This window comes from Haematobia irritans, chromosome 5, assembly GCF_050003625.1.
Source record: "Haematobia irritans isolate KBUSLIRL chromosome 5, ASM5000362v1, whole genome shotgun sequence".
Classification (NCBI taxonomy): domain Eukaryota; kingdom Metazoa; phylum Arthropoda; class Insecta; order Diptera; family Muscidae; genus Haematobia; species Haematobia irritans.
In genome coordinates, this window is record NC_134401.1 from 102,567,582 (window position 1) to 102,586,967 (window position 19,386).

Below are 19,386 nucleotides of genomic sequence, written 5' to 3' on the forward strand. Positions count from 1 at the left end.
AATTTTTTAAATGTTGGTATAAAGTAAACGAAGCCAGAATGTGCAAAAAACAGACAAATCATTATTGATTTAGAGTCGAATATTTGATTTGCTAAATCTGGCGAGTTACTAATATATGGGAGCTATGTTTAAATTTAAACCCCCTCAAAAAAATGGCAATCGTTCAATATGATGATAACGGAAATACCAGAGACAAATATGAGCACTGTGCAAGTTATCGAACACGCAGTGGAGAGCATTACTAAAGCCTTCAACATTTCACTGAAAGCTGCATGCCCTATAGGGAAGCCAAGGAGGAAAAATCGACCACCATGGTAGTCTACGGAGTTAGGTAATATGAGGAAATCGTGCAGGAAGCTCTTTAACAAAGCAAAGTCCACCAGAGCTCCTGTGGATTGGGACGCTTACAAGAAGAATCTGAGAGGATACAAGCGAGAACTTATTTCAATTACTTATTTCTTTATTTTCTGTGTCTACGGAATAAATCCTTACAGACTGGCAATACAAATTTTCTTAAACCTAATCAAAGTATATAAAAGCTCTGTATAACTCTTGGAATGATTACTGCAGCAGCATTGAGAATACGTCCGAGGCTTCCAGACTACGGAAGGTGCTAGCATCCACGAACTCCACCGTGGTGAAATGGTTAGCATGCCCGCCTTGCATACACAAGGTCGTGGGTTCGATTCCTGCTTCGACCGAACACCAAAAAGTTTTTCAGCGGTGGATTATCCCACCTCAGTAATGCTGGTGACATTTCTGAGGGTTTCAAAGCTTCTCTAAGTGGTTTCACTGCAATGTGGAACGCCGTTCGGACTCGGCTATAAAAAGGAGGTCCCTTGTCATTGAGCTTAACATGGAATCGGGCAGCACTCAGTGATAAGAGAGAAGTTCACCAATGTGGTATCACAATGGACTGAATAGTCTAAGTGAGCCTGATACATCGGGCTGCCATCTAACCTAACCTAACCTATCCACGAACTCCGCTCCAGGTTTCATTAAAACATCGGAGGGCAATTGGACAACGTCCAGTGAGGAGACACTGGAGGTACTATTGGACACACATTTTCCCGGAAATCAGACGGTTGAACCATGTACTGGCGGTGCCACAGTGGCTCAGCGGTCGTTTCGTATCGAGGAGATTGTATCGGAATCTAGAATAAAATGGGCGTTAATGGCTTTGGATCCTTCAAATCCCCCGGACCTGATGGAATTACTCCGACGGAGTTACAAGCGGTGGCTGACAGAATTATCCCCTTATATATAGGATGTATCAACTTAGCATATATTCCAGGAAAGTGGAGGGAATCAAAAGTCGTTTTCATACCTAGAGCGGGAAAAGCCTCTCACTCGAATGCGACGGATTTCCGACCAATCAGCTTATCATCATTGCTACTTAAGACTCTGGAGAGGATGATAAATATTTATCTTAGAACTAGCGTCGATTCAAGTTTGCTCTCGAAACAGCAGCATGCATACTCGAAGGGCAGCTCCACTGAGACCGCATTACATGAACTAGTCAGCTTTATTGAATTCTCACTAGCTGTCAAAGAATACACAATCGTGGCGTTTCTAGACATCGAAGAGGCATTCAATAACGTCCATCCGAGCTCGATATTAAATGGACTGACAACTCTGAATGTTGATCCAGGTATACTTAGGCTGTCAGCGGGAGCCACCGTGGTGCAATGGTTAGCATGCCCGCCTTGCATACACAATGTCGTGGGATCGATTCCTGCTACGACCGAACACCAAAAAGTTTTTCAGCGGTGGATTATCCCACCTCAGTAATGCTGGTGACATTTCTGAGGGTTTCAAAGCTTCTCTAAGTGGTTTCACTGCAATGTGGAACGCCGTTCGGACTCGGCTATAAAAAGGAGGTCCCTTATCATTGAGCTTAACATGGAATCGGGCAGCACTCAGTGATAAGAGAGAAGTTCACCAATGTGGTATCACAATGGACTGAATAGTCTAAGTGAGCCTGATACATCGGGCTGCCACATAACCTAACCTAACCTAACCTAGGCTGTCAGCCACACTAGGACAAGCAAACATACAAATGTATGTGAACAGAGGCACTCCTCAAGGAGCAGTTCTATCACTTCTTCTTTGGAATGTTGCTATAAACAACCTTCTGGTTTCCCTAGAAAAAGAAGGGATACAAGAGGTGGCATACGCAGATGATGTGGCGCTAGCAATCAGAGGAAAATTCCCATCAACAGTTAGAGATATTATACAGAGAGCCCTCCGGATGACTGAGAAATGGGCGAAAGATAATGGTCTTGGGGTAAATCCTGCAAAGACAGAACTAGTCATGAACTGCAAGGGTCGCAAAACTCCCAAGGTTAGGCCCATTTCCTTAGGGGGTATTGAAATTCCCTTTAGTGAGTGTGCAAAATACCTTGGCGTTATTTTGGACAGGAAGCTGAACTTTAAGCTTAATATTGAAGAAAGGGCGAGGAAAGCAACGGTAGTTTTCTACTCGTGCAAAAAGGCCCTATGTTCAGAGAACTGAACTTTTAATTATTGTGATTTACTGTACATGTATGCACGATATGTAAATAAAGGACATATATATATATAAAAAGGCAAATAGGAAAAAGTGGGGACTAAAACCAAAAATTGTGCACTGGCTATACACGGCAGTGGTTAGACCTATAATGTTATATGGTGTTGTAGTCTGTTGGCCGGTACTTCACCAGCCGACAAATTTAGACAAAGTTCAGCGTATGGCGTGCTTGTGTATCTCAGGTGCATTCAGCAAGACAGGAACAAATTCCCTTAATGTCATACTGCATCTATTGCCTTTAGAAATTTTGGCCAAACAGTCAGATGCAACAACGGCTGTGCGGTTGCGCGAGCTATCGCTGTGGTCGGAAAAATGTTACGGTCACAGTTCGGTTCTCAAAATAATGCCAGATGTGCCTAACGTAGTGGATTACAATTTGGCGAGACCACTTTTCGACAAAAAGTTTGAGACTCTAATTCCCAACAGTGAGGCGTGGTGTACAAGACCCCGGGGAATAAAAGATATATAGATTTCTACATTTATGGCACCAAATTGGATGGACAAGTGGGTTTCGGAGTATATTCTAAAGATCTGGAACTTCGAATAGCGAAAAGATTACCTGATCACTGTAGTGTTTTTCAGGCTGAAATATTAGCAATAAGAGAAGTGGTGAATTGGCTGAGAAGTAATGCTCCAGGCAATGTTGGCATTAATATATACTCAGACAGTCAACCTGCAATAAAATCCTTGGACTCTGTGTTCCTCAACTCGAGAACGGCTATCGACTGCCGCAAATCTCTCAATGAGATGGCTGAGCAGCACAATATTCACCTAATATGGGTGCCTGGCCATAGGAACATACCGGGGAACTGCAAAGCAGGTGAGCTAGCAAGGCTGGGAACTACCTTACATATTCCAGGGGAACTAGAATCTGTTGGTATGACTCTGGCTACCTGCAAGCTCTTACTGCGTGAGAAGGCTGTCATGATGACAAATGTTCGATGGGAGAATTGCAAGGGTGGTAATGATACTAAGCAAATATGGCCCCATTTAAACTTAAACCGCACACTAGTATGCTAGTGTTCTCGAGACGTCAGATATCACTCCTGGTATAGGCTATAACGAGTCGCTGCCTGATAGGTGATTTTGCAAAAACTATTGGTCCGAAGTATAATGACCTACATTTTGTGTAAGGCGTAAGCAAATTTTAGGGGTATATAGCTTCAGATTGCTGGCGGACCTGGAAAACGTTAACTTAAGCAGTCTGCTAATGTTTTTGGAACAATCTGGTTGGTTCAACAGAAGAAAATAATCGAGAAGGTTCAGCGGTTAAAACTAGAAGTGCCTATATGTAACAGGTTGGCTGATAAGTCCTCGGTCTAAAAAAAAAACAAATTTTTTTGTCAAAATTCGTTTTTATTATTCAACATAGTTCCCTTCTAGAGCGATACAACGATTATAACGACCTTCCAATTTTTTGATACCTTTTTGGTAGTACTCCTTCGGTTTTGCCTCAAAATAGGCCTCAGTTTCGGCGATCACCTCTTCATTGCAGCCAAATTTTTTCCTTGCGAGCATCCTTTTGAGGTCTGAGAACAAGAAAAGTCGCTGGGGGCCAGATCTGGAGAATACGATGGGTGGGGAAGCAATTCGAAGCCCAATTCATGAATTTTTGCCATCGTTCTCAATGACATGTGGCACGGTGCGTTGTCTTGGTGGAACAAAACTTTTTTCTTCTTCATATGGGGCCGTTTTGCCGCGATTTCGACCTTCAAACGCTCCAATAACGCCATATAATAGTCACTGTTGATGGTTTTTCCCTTCTTAAGATAATCGATAAAAATTATTCCATGCGCATCCCAAAAAACGGAGGCCATTACTTTGCCAGCGGACTTTTGAGTCTTTCCACGCTTCGGAGACGGTTCACCGGTCGCTGTCCACTCAGCCGACTGTCGATTGGACTCAGGAGTGTAGTGATGGAGCCATGTTTCATCCATTGTCACATATCGACGGAAAAACTCGGGTGTATCACGAGTTAACTGCTGCAAACACCGCTCAGAATCTTCAACACGTTGTTGTTTTTGGTCAAATGTGAGCTCGCGCGGCACCCATTTTGCACAGAGCTTCCGCATATCCAAATATTGATGAATGATATGACCAACACGTTCCTTTGATATCTTTAAGGCCTCTGCTATCACGACCAACTTCATTTTACGGTCATTCAAAATCATTTTGTGGATTTTGTTGATGTTTTCGTCGGTAACCACCTCTTTCGGGCGTCCACTGCGTTCACCGTCCCCCGTGCTCATTTCACCACGCTTGAATTTTGCATACCACTCAATTATTGTTGAGTTCCCTGGGGCAGAGTCCGGAAACTCATTTTGAAGCCAGGTTTTTGCTTCCACCGTATTTTTCCCCTTCAGAAAACAGTATTTTATCAAAACACGAAATTCCTTTTTTTCATTTTTTTCACAATAACAAAAGTTGCTTCACAAAAGACGCTCTATCTCACAAACTAATTGACTTACAGACGTCAAATTTTGACACGAATCAATATAAAAATAATATGCATTTAATACTAGCTGCGCCATCTATGTGTCAGACCGGGGACTTATCAGCCAACCTGTTAATAGGTACATTTAGTTAATGTGATAGGGAGCCACCGTGGTGCAATGGTTAGCATGCCCGCCTTGCATACACAAGGTCGTGGGTTCGATTCCTGCTTCGACCGAACACCAAAAGTTTTTCAGCGGTGGATTATCCTATCTAAGTAATGCTGGTGACATTTCTGAGGGTTACAAAGCTTCTCTAAGGGGTTTCACTGCAATGTGGAACGCCGTTCGGACTCGGCTATAAAAAGGAGGTCCCTTGTCATTGAGCTTAACATGGAATCGGGCAGCACTCAGTGATAAGAGAGAAGTTCACCAATGTGGTATCACAATGGACTGAATAGTCTATGTGAACCTGATACATGGGGCTGCCACCTAACCTAACCTAGTTAATGTGGTATCACAATGGACTGAATAGTCTAAGTGAGCCTGAATCTTAATCGGGCTGCCACTTTAACCTAACCTAACCATGCCTGGGGGAGAAGTACTTTCCTCCTAGGACATGCGTATGTAAATGTAATCCGGAGCGATGCCAATTAATAAGTGGTTATTAATTTTTAAATACGCTTACATACAAGTTTACCGGGTAGTGAGAGTTTTTGCTGGGTAACTACAAAAAATATATTTTTTGCAATGAAAATAAGTTAAATTTGGTGTTAGTTTAACTACGAATTTTTTTTTCAGTGTATCAATTAAATTTACGAAATCTATCGTACTAAAAAATGAATTAATTAAAAAGTTGCGCAACATGGTAAAAAAAGTGGCTTAAAACTGTAAATAGCATTTAGTGGCACAACAACAAAAAATCACAATGCTTTAAAAAAGTGGCAATTTTTTACTTAAAGTGGCAAAACGGTAACACTGATCACTGTTATAAATTAGCGTTTAGCACTTAAAAACAATACGCTTAAATTACAGGGGATTTTTGTTTGTCTAAAATTTCGTTTTTAATCGTACACTCCTATTATCCCAGCACCAGCACAAATTAACTAAGGGTTAAAGTCCATGCTAATTTAGTAATTTGTAAACGAACCACTATCAAACACAACTGGAGCTTATGGCAAAAGCTTCCGATTTAAATCCAAGCTTTTTAAAGCTTCTTCTCACAAAACCATAGCATACTTTAGGGATTCGAAAATTTCGATAACTTACTTAATAAAAATGTGTTAAATAAATTTGAGTTTTTACGAGAGATTCTCAAATAGAAAATATTTAATCCAGATATTAGTAAAGCAAATAGTGTATTAAAGGCAACAACATATTACAAAAAAAATTGCAAATTAACATTTTTATCATATTAACAAGTTTATGGTAAATTGCAGCGATGGAAGAATTATGAATATTCATGCAAACAATTGCGAGTGAATCTCAGAATGAAATTGATCACAAAATGCTTTTAAGTAAATAAATAACAAATATAATAAAAAATTTCATCTTTAATAGACGCAGATAGAATCGTACCAAATTGATCAAAGAGTTAATGCTGCGGTCATTGATTGAAGAAATAAACAACGACAGGTGAATGGGAATGATAAACAAATGGAATATTCCCAAAGAAAAGGAATTAACAGGTAAACATCTTACGATCGCTCAATGAGATCTTGTGAAAATCGCACAATATGGGAAAGTATCGAATAGAATACATATTATGAAATCATATAAGACATTGGCTGCAAAAATTATCGTAAAGCTGGTTATTTAAACACGTGCATCCTGGAATTTGACATGAAGGATGTATGCCCATAAAAATCCCGGGATTTTGTGATCGTATCGTATGGAACAAGATTTATTCAAGAAATCTAATATATAAAAAAATAAGTCGGGGTTTCCTTCCTGTCGCTTTAACTCCAGAACGCCAATTTCCACGGTTTTACATTCGTTGGAAAGGTCTCGGGCTCCGTAAGGTTTATAGCAATGAAAATTCAAGAAAAACGTGAAAATCGTTTTTTACATACAGCGCACATTACAAAAATTTATAATTTGAATTCATGGCAGTTGCTTTTCTTATAAAATAATTTTATTTTTCACATGAAAAATGTTCGGAAAACGTAGAAGTTAATCATGTGATGAAAATAGGGTACCTCATTTTATGATATCTGGTGAGGGAGGGGACATCCCCCTTGCCCGACTTTTTCAAAACTGGGACAAAGTTCTCCAATTTGAAATTTCCAAAGAAGGTTAGGGGTGATGTCTAGACAAAGACCCGCTACTTTATTTTTCGATATTTGGACGCGGGGGTGGTCCACCCCTTTACGAGTCTATCAATGAAAGAAAATAGTTATTTTTTCAAAAATATTTTTATTTTTCAATATAATCTCCTGAAACTTCAATACTCTTAGTCCAACGCTTGTCCAGCAATTCTATCCCTTGATTAAACTAGTTTTCCTCAAGGTCTTCAAAATAGTGGTTTACAACTGTAATTGCATCTTCATTTGAGGTAAAACGCTTGCCAGCAAGGATTCTTTTTTATGGTTTGGGAACAAGTAAAAGTCACTGGGAGCTAAATCAGGAGAATAAGGTGGGTGGTCAAGCAACTCGTACTTTAATTCGTTGATTTTAGCCATTGTTAAAACACTCTTGTGCGCTGGTGCGTTGTATTGATGAAAAAATATTTATACCCTTCACCACTACTGTGGTACAGGGTATAATAAGTTTGTGCATTTGTATGTAACGCCAAGAAGGAGTAATTATAGACCAACCTTTTAGTATACGGATCGGCTTAGAATTAAATTCTGAGTCGATGTATTTTTGTGTGCAAAGTACAGCTCGCAGTTTTAGTCCGATTGTCCTAAAATTTGGTATAGGGTCCTGTTTCGGCTCAAAGACGATCCCTATTGATTTTGGAAAAAATCGGTTCAGATTTATAGATATAGCTGCCATATATATTTTTCACCGATCTGGTCATAATTGGCGTGTATATCAACCTATCTTCCTCAAATTCCGTACATTCGAATATTTTATGAGTCTCGAAAAACTTGCAAAAAATATCAGCCAAATCGGTTCAGATTTAGATATAGCTCCCATATAAAGCTTTCGCCCGATTTACACTCATTTGCCCACAGAGGCCAATTTTTTGCTCCGATTTAGTTGAAATTTTGCATAGGGAGTAGAATTAGCATTGTAACTATCCGTGCCAAATTTGGTTGAAATCGGTTCAGATTTGGATATATCTCCCATATATAGCTTTCGCCCGATTTACACTCATATGACCACAGAGGCCAATTTTTAACTCCGATTTAGTTGAAATTTTGCACAGGGAGTAGAATTAGCATTGTAGCTATGCGTGCCAAATTTGGTTGATATCGGTTCCGATTTAGATATAGCTCCCATATATATATATATATATATATATATATATATATATATATATATATATATATATATATATATATATATATATATATATATATATATATATATATATATATATATATATATATATATATATATATATATATATATATATATATATATATATATATATATATATATATATATATATATATATATATATATATATATATATATATATATATATATATATATATATATATATATATATATATATATATATATATATATATATATATATATATATATATATATATATATATATATATATATATATATATATATATATATATATATATATATATATATATATATTTCTGATTTCGACAAAAATTGTCAAAATACCAACATTTTCCTTGTTAAATCGCCATTGCTTAGTCGAAAAGTTGTAAAAATGACTCTACTTTTCCTAAACTTCTAATACATATATATCGAGGGATAAATCTTAAATAAACTTTTGCGAAGTTTCCTTAAAATTGCTTCAGATTTAAATGTTTCCCATATTTTTATACCCTGCGCCACACTGTGGAACAGGGTATTATAAGTTAGTGCATATGTTTGCAACACCCAGAAGGAGACGAGATAGACACATGGTGTCTTTGGCAAAAATGCTCCGGGTGGGTCCCTGAGTCGATATAACAATGTCCGTCTGTCCGTCCGTCCGTCTGTCTGTGAACACATTTTTGTGATCAAATTCTAGGTCGCAATTTAAGTCCAATCGCCTTCAAATTTGGCACATGTTCCTAATTTGGGTCAAAATAGAACCCTATTGATTTTGGAAGAAATCGGTTCAGATTTAGATATAGCTCCCATATATATCTTTCGCCCGATATGTACTAATATGGACCCAGCAGCCAGAGTTTTATACCGATTTGCTTGAAATTTTGTACAAACATAACACTTAGTCGTATAATCATGTGTGCAAAATTTGATTGAAATCGGTTCAGATTTAGATATAGCTCCCATATATATCTTTCGCCCGATATGGACTTATATGGCCCCAGAAGCCAGATTTTTGGCCCAATTTGGTTGAAATTTTGCACAGGGAGTAGATTTAGCATTGTAGCTATGCGTGTCAAATTTGATTGAAATCGGTTCAGATTTAGATATAGCTTCCATATATATTTTTCGCCCGATATGGACTTATATGGCCCCAGAAGTCAGAGTTTTGGTCCAATTTGGTTGAAATTTTGCACTAGAAGTACAATTATTAATATAGTCATGTGTGCCAAATTTCATTGAAATCGGTTCAGATTTACATATAGCTCCCATATATATGTTTTTCTGATTTCGACGAAAATGGTCAAAATACCAACATTTTCCTTGTAAAATCGCCACTGCTTAGTCGAAAAGTTGAAAAAATGACTCTAATTTTCCTAAACTTCTAATACATATATATCGAGCGATAAATCATAAATAAACTTTTGCGAAGTTTCCTTAAAATTGCTTGAGATTTAAATGCCTCCCATATTTTTTTTACTAAAATTGTGTTCCACCCTAGTGCATTAGCCAATTTAAATTTTGAGTCTATAGATTTTGTAAAAGTCTATCAAATTCTGTCCAAATCTTTATATATAGCCCCCAACACATTTGACGGATGTGATATGGTATCGAAAATTTAGATCTACAAAGTGGTGCAGGGTATAATATAGTCGGCCCCGCCCGACTTTAGACTTTACATATTTGTTTTTACTAAAATTGTGTTCCACCCTAGTGCATTAGCCAACTTAAATTTTGAGTCTATACATTTTGTAAAAGTCTATCAAATTCTGTACAAATCGAGTGATATTTAAATGTATGTATTTGGGACAAACCTATATATATAGCACCCAACACATTTGACGGATGGAATATGGTATCGAAAATATAGATCTACAAAGTGGTGCAGGGTATAATATAGTCGGCCCAGCCTGACTTTAGACTTTCCTTACTTGTTTGTTTTTTTGTGTTGTAAGCCATGACGTTTTTCTCGAATTTGTACATTTAATTGATCCAAAAGGTTGCAATAGTACTCTGAATTTATTGTTTTACCCTTTTGCAGATAGTCAATCAATAAAATACCTTTGAAGTCCCAAAAACCGTTGCCATAACCTTACCAGCCGATTGAATTGTTTTTGCCTTCTTTGGGGTACTTTCTTCAGCTTCAGTTCATTGTTTGGATTGTTCTTTTGTCTCTGGAGTATAGTGGTGGATCCATGTCTCATCAACAGTTATGAAACGACGCTTAAAATCCATTTTATTTTGCTTAAAACGATCCAAACAAGCTTGAGAAATGTTCATTCTTATACGGTTTTGAGCGACTGTTAACCAATGCGGCACCCATCATGCAGAAAGCTGTAGTTCTTCATGCAAAATTAAATGGACTCTATCATTTGAGATCAGTGTTGCCAGGTGATTTTTGATTCTTCCCCCCAAATCTTAAGAAAACACCCTAAGTTGGTCTAAGCTTTTTTCAAAAACCCCAAAAAAATTTTCAGAATATACAAGTACAAAAAGTGGTACCAAAATTACGTGAAAAAAATCCTGTAGTGATACACTTTAAAAATTAAATTTAATACAAATATATATCCTGAAAGAAGAGTTCTTTCCTGAGAAACGAAATTTTAGAAAAACTAAGTTTTCTTTTGATGCTAAAATTTTTTTCGTTTGAAGTAAATAAAAAATAAAATTTGCTATTTAAGAAAATGCTTTAAAACAAAAGAGATTTTCGTTTGTTTAAAATTTCATCCCTGAAGATATTATTTTTTCTATGGATGTAATAATACAATATGTGTATCAATTTAAAAAGCGGGCTTACTCTTAAAAAGCTTTCAGCTGCTAAGTTAAAATACGATTGTTTTTAATTTTTTCAAATATTAAAAATGCCCTTTCAACAGAAGAGTTTAAAAAAGATAACGAAAATGATGCTATTGGATACTTGTTTGTATTTAGGATCTTCTTGTTGACTTTCCGCATCTTTTTTCTCATAACTCATGCTAGAATTGTTCCGAATTTGCTTGAGAATTGCTCCACTTTATAAGGTCTGAAATAATTTTTTACCCCCAAAAATCCCCCCAAATAAATTTTACCCCTAAAAATCCCCCTAAACGTTAAAAAAACCCTAAATTTGGGGGGGGGGGAAACCCCTAACCTGGCAACACTGTTTGAGATGCCCATGATATTAGCAATTTCACGCACTTTATTTGTCGATCATTTAATACCATATCATGCACTTTGGCTGTTTCTGTTGTTGTTGCTGTTTTTGGACGTCCACTACGTGTTTCATCTTCAAAGCTTGTACGACCACGTTTAAATTCAGCAACCCAATTTTTTACTGTTGCATATGAAGGAGCACTTTCACCTAACACATTCACCATATCATTATGAATTTTTTGTCCCGATAGACCTTTTTTATGTAAATATTTAATGACAGCACGCATTTCTAATTTTTCCATTGTAAAAAAATTGCGTATGCGTCTTTTTTGAACACCTGTTTATATATGAAGGAGTTGCCAGATTGAAACAAAATTTAACATGTGTTCATAACAGAGATGGAAGTTCCCAAAACACTTAACTTTTTTCTGTTTATACCGCGCTTTTTGTACTAGGCTAAAAAGATTCCGTACTACCCTCGTGGATTTAAATCTACATAACAGGTTGGATGATAAGTCCCCGGTCTGACACATAGATGGCGTCGCTAGTATTAAATTCATATTATTTTTATATAGAACCAAACGTCGAAGGATTCGTGTCAAAATTTGACGTCTGTAAGTCAATTAGTTTGTGAGATAAAGCGTCTTTTGTGAAGCAACTGTTGTTATTGTGAAAAAAAATGAAAAAAAAGGAATTTCGTATTTTGATAAAATACTGTTTTCTGAAGGTAAAAAATACGGTGGAAGCAAAAACTTTACTTGATAATGAGTTTCCGGACTCTGCCCTAGGGAAATCAACAATAATTGATTGGTATGCAAAATTCAAGCGTGGTTAAATGAGCACGGAGGACGGTGAACGCAGTGGACGCCCGAAAGAGGTGGTTACCAACGAAAACATCAAAAAAATCCACAAAATGATTTTGAATGACCGTAAAATGAAGTTGATCGAGATAGCAGAGGCCTAAAAGATATCAAAGGAACGTGTTGGTCATATCATTCATCAATATTTGGATATGCGGAAGCTCTGTGCATATTTGACCAAAAACAACAACGTGTTGATGATTCTGAGCGGTGTTTGCAGCTGATAACTCGTAATACACCCGAGTTTTTCCGTCCATATGTGATAATGGATGAAACATGGATCCATCACTACACTCCTGAGTCCAATCGACAGTCGGCTGAGTGGACAGCTAAGTTAGCTCCCTAAAAATATCTTTATTTAAAAGAAGCTACATCTTTGGCTAGGAATCAATACCAAAATCTTTAAGGGAAGGTCAAAATCTTTGGATCCAAAAAAAATTGTTTTGTGTTTATATAGAAGCTGTTTGAAATTTTTAAATATGGTTTTCTTTTTACACTGGTATTTTTATACCCCCCACTATAGAATGGTGACGGGGGTATAATAAAAATTGTCATTCCGTTTGGAACACATCGAAATATCGATTTCCGACTATATAAAGTATATATATTCTTGATCAGGGAGAAATTCTAAGGCGACATAAGCATGTTCGTCTGTCTGTGGTAATCACGCTACAGTCTTCAATAAAGGAGATATCGTCCTGAAATTTGGCACAGAATCGTCTTTTGTCTGCCCGCAGGCCAAGTTCGAAGATGGGCTATATCGATGCATTTCCAGAAATTGGAAATCTAGCGGTATTCTAGAATCATAAAGAGGTGCGCGGAAAATGGTGAGTATCGGTCCATGTTTTGGTATAGCCCCCATATGGACCGATCTCCCAATTTTACTTCTTGGGCGTCTAGAATCCGTAGTCTTTATCCAATTTGCCTATAATTGGAAACCTAGCGGTATTCTAGAACCATAAAGAGGTGTGCAAAAAATGGTGAATCTCGGACCATGTTTTGGTATAGCCCCCATATAGACCGATCTCCAGATTTTACTTCTTGGGGTTCTAGAATCCGTAGTTTTTACCCAATTGGCCTGAAATTTAAAATCTAGAGGTATTCTAGGACCATAAAAATGTGTGCCGAAAACGGTGAGTATCGGACCATGTTTTGGTATAGCCCCCATATAGACCGATCTCCCGATTTTACTTTTTGGGCTTCTAGAATCCGTAGTTTTTATCTAATTTGCCTGAAATTGAAAATCTAGAGGTATTATAGGACCATGAAGAGGTGTGCCGAATATATTGTGTATCGGTACAGTTTTTGATATAGCTCCCTTATAAACCGGCCCTCCTATTTGGGGTCTAGATTCTAGAACTACAATTAGATGTGCAGATTTTACTTCTCGTAATCATTTAAATAATTGGGGTAAAAATCTACAGATTTTAGATTTCAAATCAAGGCGTTATTTCATCATATTTTTACATACTTAGATTAATTTAGGTTAGGACAGCCCGATGTATCAGGCTCACTTAGGCTATTCAGCCCATTGTGATACCACATTGATGAACTTATCACTAAGTGCTGCCCGATTCCATGTTAAGCTCAATGACAAGGGTCCTCCTTTTTATAGCCGAGTCTGAACGGCGTTCCACATTGCAGTGAAACCACTTAGAGAAGCTTTTGAAACCCTCAGAAATGTCACCAGCATTACTGCGATGGGATAATCCAACGCTGAAAAACTTTTTGGTGTTCGGTCGAAGCAGGAATCGAAACCACGACCTTGTTTATGCAAGGCGGGTATAAACAGTGGGTAAGTGGGAGCCACAGTGGTGGCAATAGATGTTTATGATTCCTCTAAAACACTTACAACAGATGCTTACGATTCCTCAAAAACTCAAACAAAGAATGGTTCTTATAAATCCAGAATCTGATCTAGTCTTCATAGGTAAAATCTTTACATTTATCTGTGGGAAGCGTACTGGATGAACTGATCAGCTTGGGAAATATCTGTCATCAAACCCCCCTGAAATTTTCAAAGGAAACAAGTGTATTTGATTTATGGTGTTGGGTATTTAAGATTCGGCCCGGCCGAACTTACTGCTGTATATACTTGTTTGGTGGAAAATTGGGTCAAATTTGAAATTTACACGCAGAGAAAAAAAAGTTTGGAAAACATGTACCGAAAACGTTTTTCTTTTGTTAGAGTTTTTTGAATTGCTTCGAAAAGTATACACTTATATCACCAAAAAAATTCGTTAGTTACAAAATGTTTATTTTTTTAATAAAAAAAGTTATTTTTGAACCAACAACACAGTCCATTTCGTTTATATCAAACACTGTTCTTTTCTGACTTTAGGTTTTTAATAAGACACATTTTACCGTTCATAGTAAAAATTTAATATAGTAGAATGTAATGTTGAACATTTTTTCGGAATCTTCCGACCATATCTGGAATATATGTAAAAAAACAAAACCTTTGGTCGAAGCAGCGATCAAACCTACGACCCTTGGCATGCAAGTCGGACGTAGCAACCACTGCTCCACGGTGTCCAACTAAATGTATTTTTCTGTTAAATAAACTTTATTTAATCGGCTCGTGGGCGCCGCAAGCTATGCTATATAAATACAACTTATATGGGTAATTGTCTATTGATGACAATAACGGCTACATAGCTCAGTGGATAGTGTGTTGGCTTACAAATTGCATGGTACGCGGTTCGATTCTCCGTCCAGGCGAAAGGTAAAAAAATTTTAAAAAATTATAAAATCGTATAATTTCTTCTACATTGTTTGTATTACAGAAAAAGGTGCTAAGAACTAAAAAACTTCGTGGAAGTGAGAAAGATGTGAGGGAAAATGCAATTAGCCAGAAAAAAAATTATTTTGAGTTAGTCTTTATGAAATTGTTTTTACATCCTGGAAAAGAATAAACGTTTATCACAAAAAGTATATACTTTTCTTCCAAATACACTTCCTTTCAACGAAAAGCAAATGAGAAACGAACTTTGTTTGTCTAAAATTTCGTTTGGGAGGAAAGAATTATTTTTTTGCGTGTAGTTTTCCATTTGAACCCATAAATAAATAGGGCAATACAATTTATATCGCTAAATTTTTGGTACCCTCCACATTTGGCTGGATTGTTTTAAAATGCAATTTAATTAAGTTACACTAAGTGAACGTTAATGAAAAATGTTGTCGTCCCTGGCCCTTGCCAATAATAATAAAAAGGCTTGCTCTTCATTTGTTTATATAAATGTTTTTTTTTTTTTGTATTTTCATATTAAATATTATTTTGTGTGTTTCACAATATACAACTATATATACTTTTTTATAACTCTTATAGTATAACTTAATTATTAAAAAACAACATCAGTCTGTTCTCTCTAAACGAACAAATTCATTTCCCCATTGGAAAAATGAAATCTCCCTTTGATTTGTTCATCCGAAAAAATTGGGTACAAACAACTTCTTACGTCTGGTTTGGGTTTCTTTGTAACGCACCAGAGGTGTGAATTTAATGCCATCAACTGAATCAGATGAGTCAATGCTATTGCTTAAGGAGTCATCACGTCGTTGATCGGCATTTATGTCCCTTCTGCTTACTGGTATGATCTTGCCATTATCTATGTAATAATAACCAGTCTTTAGGGAATCACTATTCACATATTTGGATTGACGTTCCGATGAGCGATCATAGCTTAAATAGTAATCCTCATCAAGCCGATCAATAGCACCAACAGGAGATAGTATGATTCGATCAATGTCATTATAAACTGGAACAGCAGATATTTGATTGATTGTCATCAGGGTTACGAGTATAGTTAGCCCAAAGGCAATTTCTGTGATGTAATGCTATAATGAGGCAAAAAAAAATATTATTAGACACTATTTAAATTAAATTATTTAAATTTTATATTTTTTTATACTTAAATATATAATTTAGAATTGTTGATTTTCTATATATTGTAAATTTTATTAGCAGTTTTAATAAAATATTCGGCATAAATGATTGATTTGAAACTGGGGTTTTATAAGCTATTTATTAGAGTAATTTAAGCTTCATTTTTTTGCCAATTTAGTGATAATTGGCATCATCATACAGATTTTATTTATTCCTTAAGCATTTGAGCAATGTAAATTAGATTTATTTCAAATCATTTCACAATATTTTACTATATCTTTTTGTGGGAACACTGGCATATTCCTTAGGTATTCGAATATTTCACACATTTTTTCGTACTCACCATGATTATATTTTTTTAATCGGGTTGACAATTCCTATTTCCAATATATTTTGAGAAATTTTAAATACTATATTTTTTTATATTTTCTATATGAGCTGATGAAATTTCTTTGCGTTATTTCGCATACAGCGTAGTGTACAATCTTCAGTGAAATACTTTGTAATTATATTCTTGAAATGTTAAGTGATCTGCGCTTTTTATATTAAAATTGTGAACTGAAGATATGGGGAAAATCTGATTTTTGTTAGATTTTTTTTTCGTTTCACACCTAAATGTGAAATTGTATTATAATTTTCTACCATATACTCTCGCTCTGATTATCGTCATCGTACATTCTTCTTTCACCTCCTAATGTACCTTAGTTTGCCATGTTTCATATTTCTAATGGAGAAAAAAATTAACAAATATATTTACTGGAGAAATGTACTATCTATAAAAGGGACAAGAAAGCACTTATGAGTTGGCTAGATGTATTTGATTATAACCACTCTGGTTTCATTTTACTTCATTTTATTTCATTTCATATCATTTACCCCCATTTTCATGCAGCTCTGTTAGTGCTACGTTAGCTAACGAACTTTTAAGCCGTGATATCTACATATCTGTGATCTTGCGTATATATTCCATATGCCAGTTAGAAACTTAACTGCTGAAAATTGTTCAGTTAAAGTTAACCGGAGAAAAGATATTTAAATTTTTCTTTCTGTTAACTGGCAGTTAAAGCCTAACGGAGCTACATGAAAATGGCCGTTAATATGATAAATAAATTAAATTATCTTTGTTATTACACTAAAAAAATATTGTCGTTAGGCCGAAGATTTCATGTCTTTAAAATACGAATGCAAATTTTGCTTAGCATATGTTAGAAGACGCATTTCTCTAATATAAAGTTTTTTTCCTCGTCCAAAAGTCGATAAACTTTTCAATGAAGTCGTATTGTTCTTATAATTAAGTGATTTGAATTAAAAATGGGTATCATAATATGAAAGAAAAATTTTTTAAAATTGTCTTTAATCTTGTCTTTTTGCATCTTGACTACAAAGCAAAAATTCATTCAAATATAGGACATGTGTTTTACTTGAAACATAGCATAATTTCTACTGGAAGTCGAGTCTGAATTTGGAAAATAAAGTTGTCGTTAACTCGTTCTTAAAGGACTGTGATAGCATATGAAGAAAAAAAGCTGAAGAAATGATAAATTAAAATTTGCTTCCTAGAAGCAAGTACACAAAACCCAAGTTTAAAAGAAAATTGTTTCTTAAAAGTATCCTTACTTGTATTCTCAGCTTCTTTGGCTCGGAATCAATACCAAAATTGTTAAAGTAAAGACAAAATCTTTGGAACCGGGCATGCTTTTTTTCGCTGTAAATGATTAACATTAAATTAATCACAGCTTCTATATAATGCCGTACAAGTGCTAGCAAATGCTAATAAAATTTATAAGTTTATATTTTAAATAAATCGGTTTAACACATTTATCCAAGTAATTGATCAGAACAAACAACCGATAGGCTATAGTCAATTCTAATTATATTTGGCTGTTAGTCTTTCTCCTCTAAATATATAGTTAACATCGACAATAAAAATCGCGCAATATTCTCGTTAATTAATAGCTTGAATATTGGTAAAGCTAGTCAATTAAAATAATACTGTTTAATGTACTATAATATAATTTTAATAAAATACTAAAATCATAACGAAGCGTTTTTTTAAATTATTTGGAATTTAAATTTAACACATGGGTTTGAGTGTTTTTTTTAAGTTTTTTGTTTCCTAAGTCTTTGGTTCACATGTGGTTTTTAAGTTGTGCGTGTCCTAAGTCTTTTGTTCACATGTGTGTTTTAAGTTGTTCGTGTCCTAAGTCTTTTGTTAGCGTGTGTAGTTTAGGTTGTTTGTTTCCTAAGGGCCAGTTTCTCAATGTTGTTTTATTATTTATCGTGTCGATAAAACAGCTGATCCCATACAAAAATTTTACTAACCGGAGGTCTATCCTCCGGTTAAAATTAATCGGAGGATGAGAAACTGGCCATAAGCCTTTTGATTTAATGCATACGTTAATTCTTACACGTAAAAGAAACTGCGTTAATACTAGCGTATTAATTACTTAACTAATAAAAATGAATGCATGTAATCTAATTTCTGGAATCCATTGCTGTGTTACCCTTTGGACAGCCGCTTTTTGACGAAATGAAATGCTGATATATCAGTCATTCTACGATTAAATAAAAGTGGTTTATGTGACGATGCTGAGTCTTGTTGATTTATTGGTGTGCCCATGGCAACAAACTGCTTCCAAAATGTTATCCAATTATAAGACGAACTTTTTTTTGAAGTCAGGCTGGATGAAAGCGGTTGGGGAGCGGTCACTATTTCTTGTACATGCGTTCGCTTAAGAAAACCATACAATTTTAAACGCGATGTTTAAAAATTCACCACATTCGTATAAGTGCAGCGACTCCCCTTGCTCTTCTAACCTTTTTTCTTTACTGTTAAATAGTGTGCGTTTTTGAACTTACCTTACGCTCATTTCAGGTTGTAGGTTTTTTGCCACTTACTATCCACTACGTCATGTATTACGTTGAATCGACCCTGCACTCACCAAACAGTTTTTGGGCAATTTATTGTTGCCTTTATATGTCTTGACTAAAAGAAATATAAGCATTCAAAAAATACGAATTTTCTTTTAAAGACTTTTC

At 35.7% G+C, this 19,386-nt stretch overlaps 1 protein-coding gene across 1 annotated transcript; it reads right to left on the reverse strand.

Moving 5' to 3' along the window:
- Positions 1-15,682: 15,682 nt before the first annotated feature.
- Positions 15,683-16,848, reverse strand: LOC142238714 (uncharacterized). Its single transcript, XM_075310423.1, has 2 exons — positions 16,691-16,848; positions 15,683-16,298 (listed from the first exon to the last, which is right to left on the reverse strand). The coding sequence occupies exons 1-2, from the start codon at positions 16,691-16,693 to the stop codon at positions 15,885-15,887; spliced, it is 417 nt and encodes a 138-aa protein (XP_075166538.1). The 5' UTR covers positions 16,694-16,848; the 3' UTR covers positions 15,683-15,884.
- Between the last annotated feature and the right edge of the window lie 2,538 nt (positions 16,849-19,386).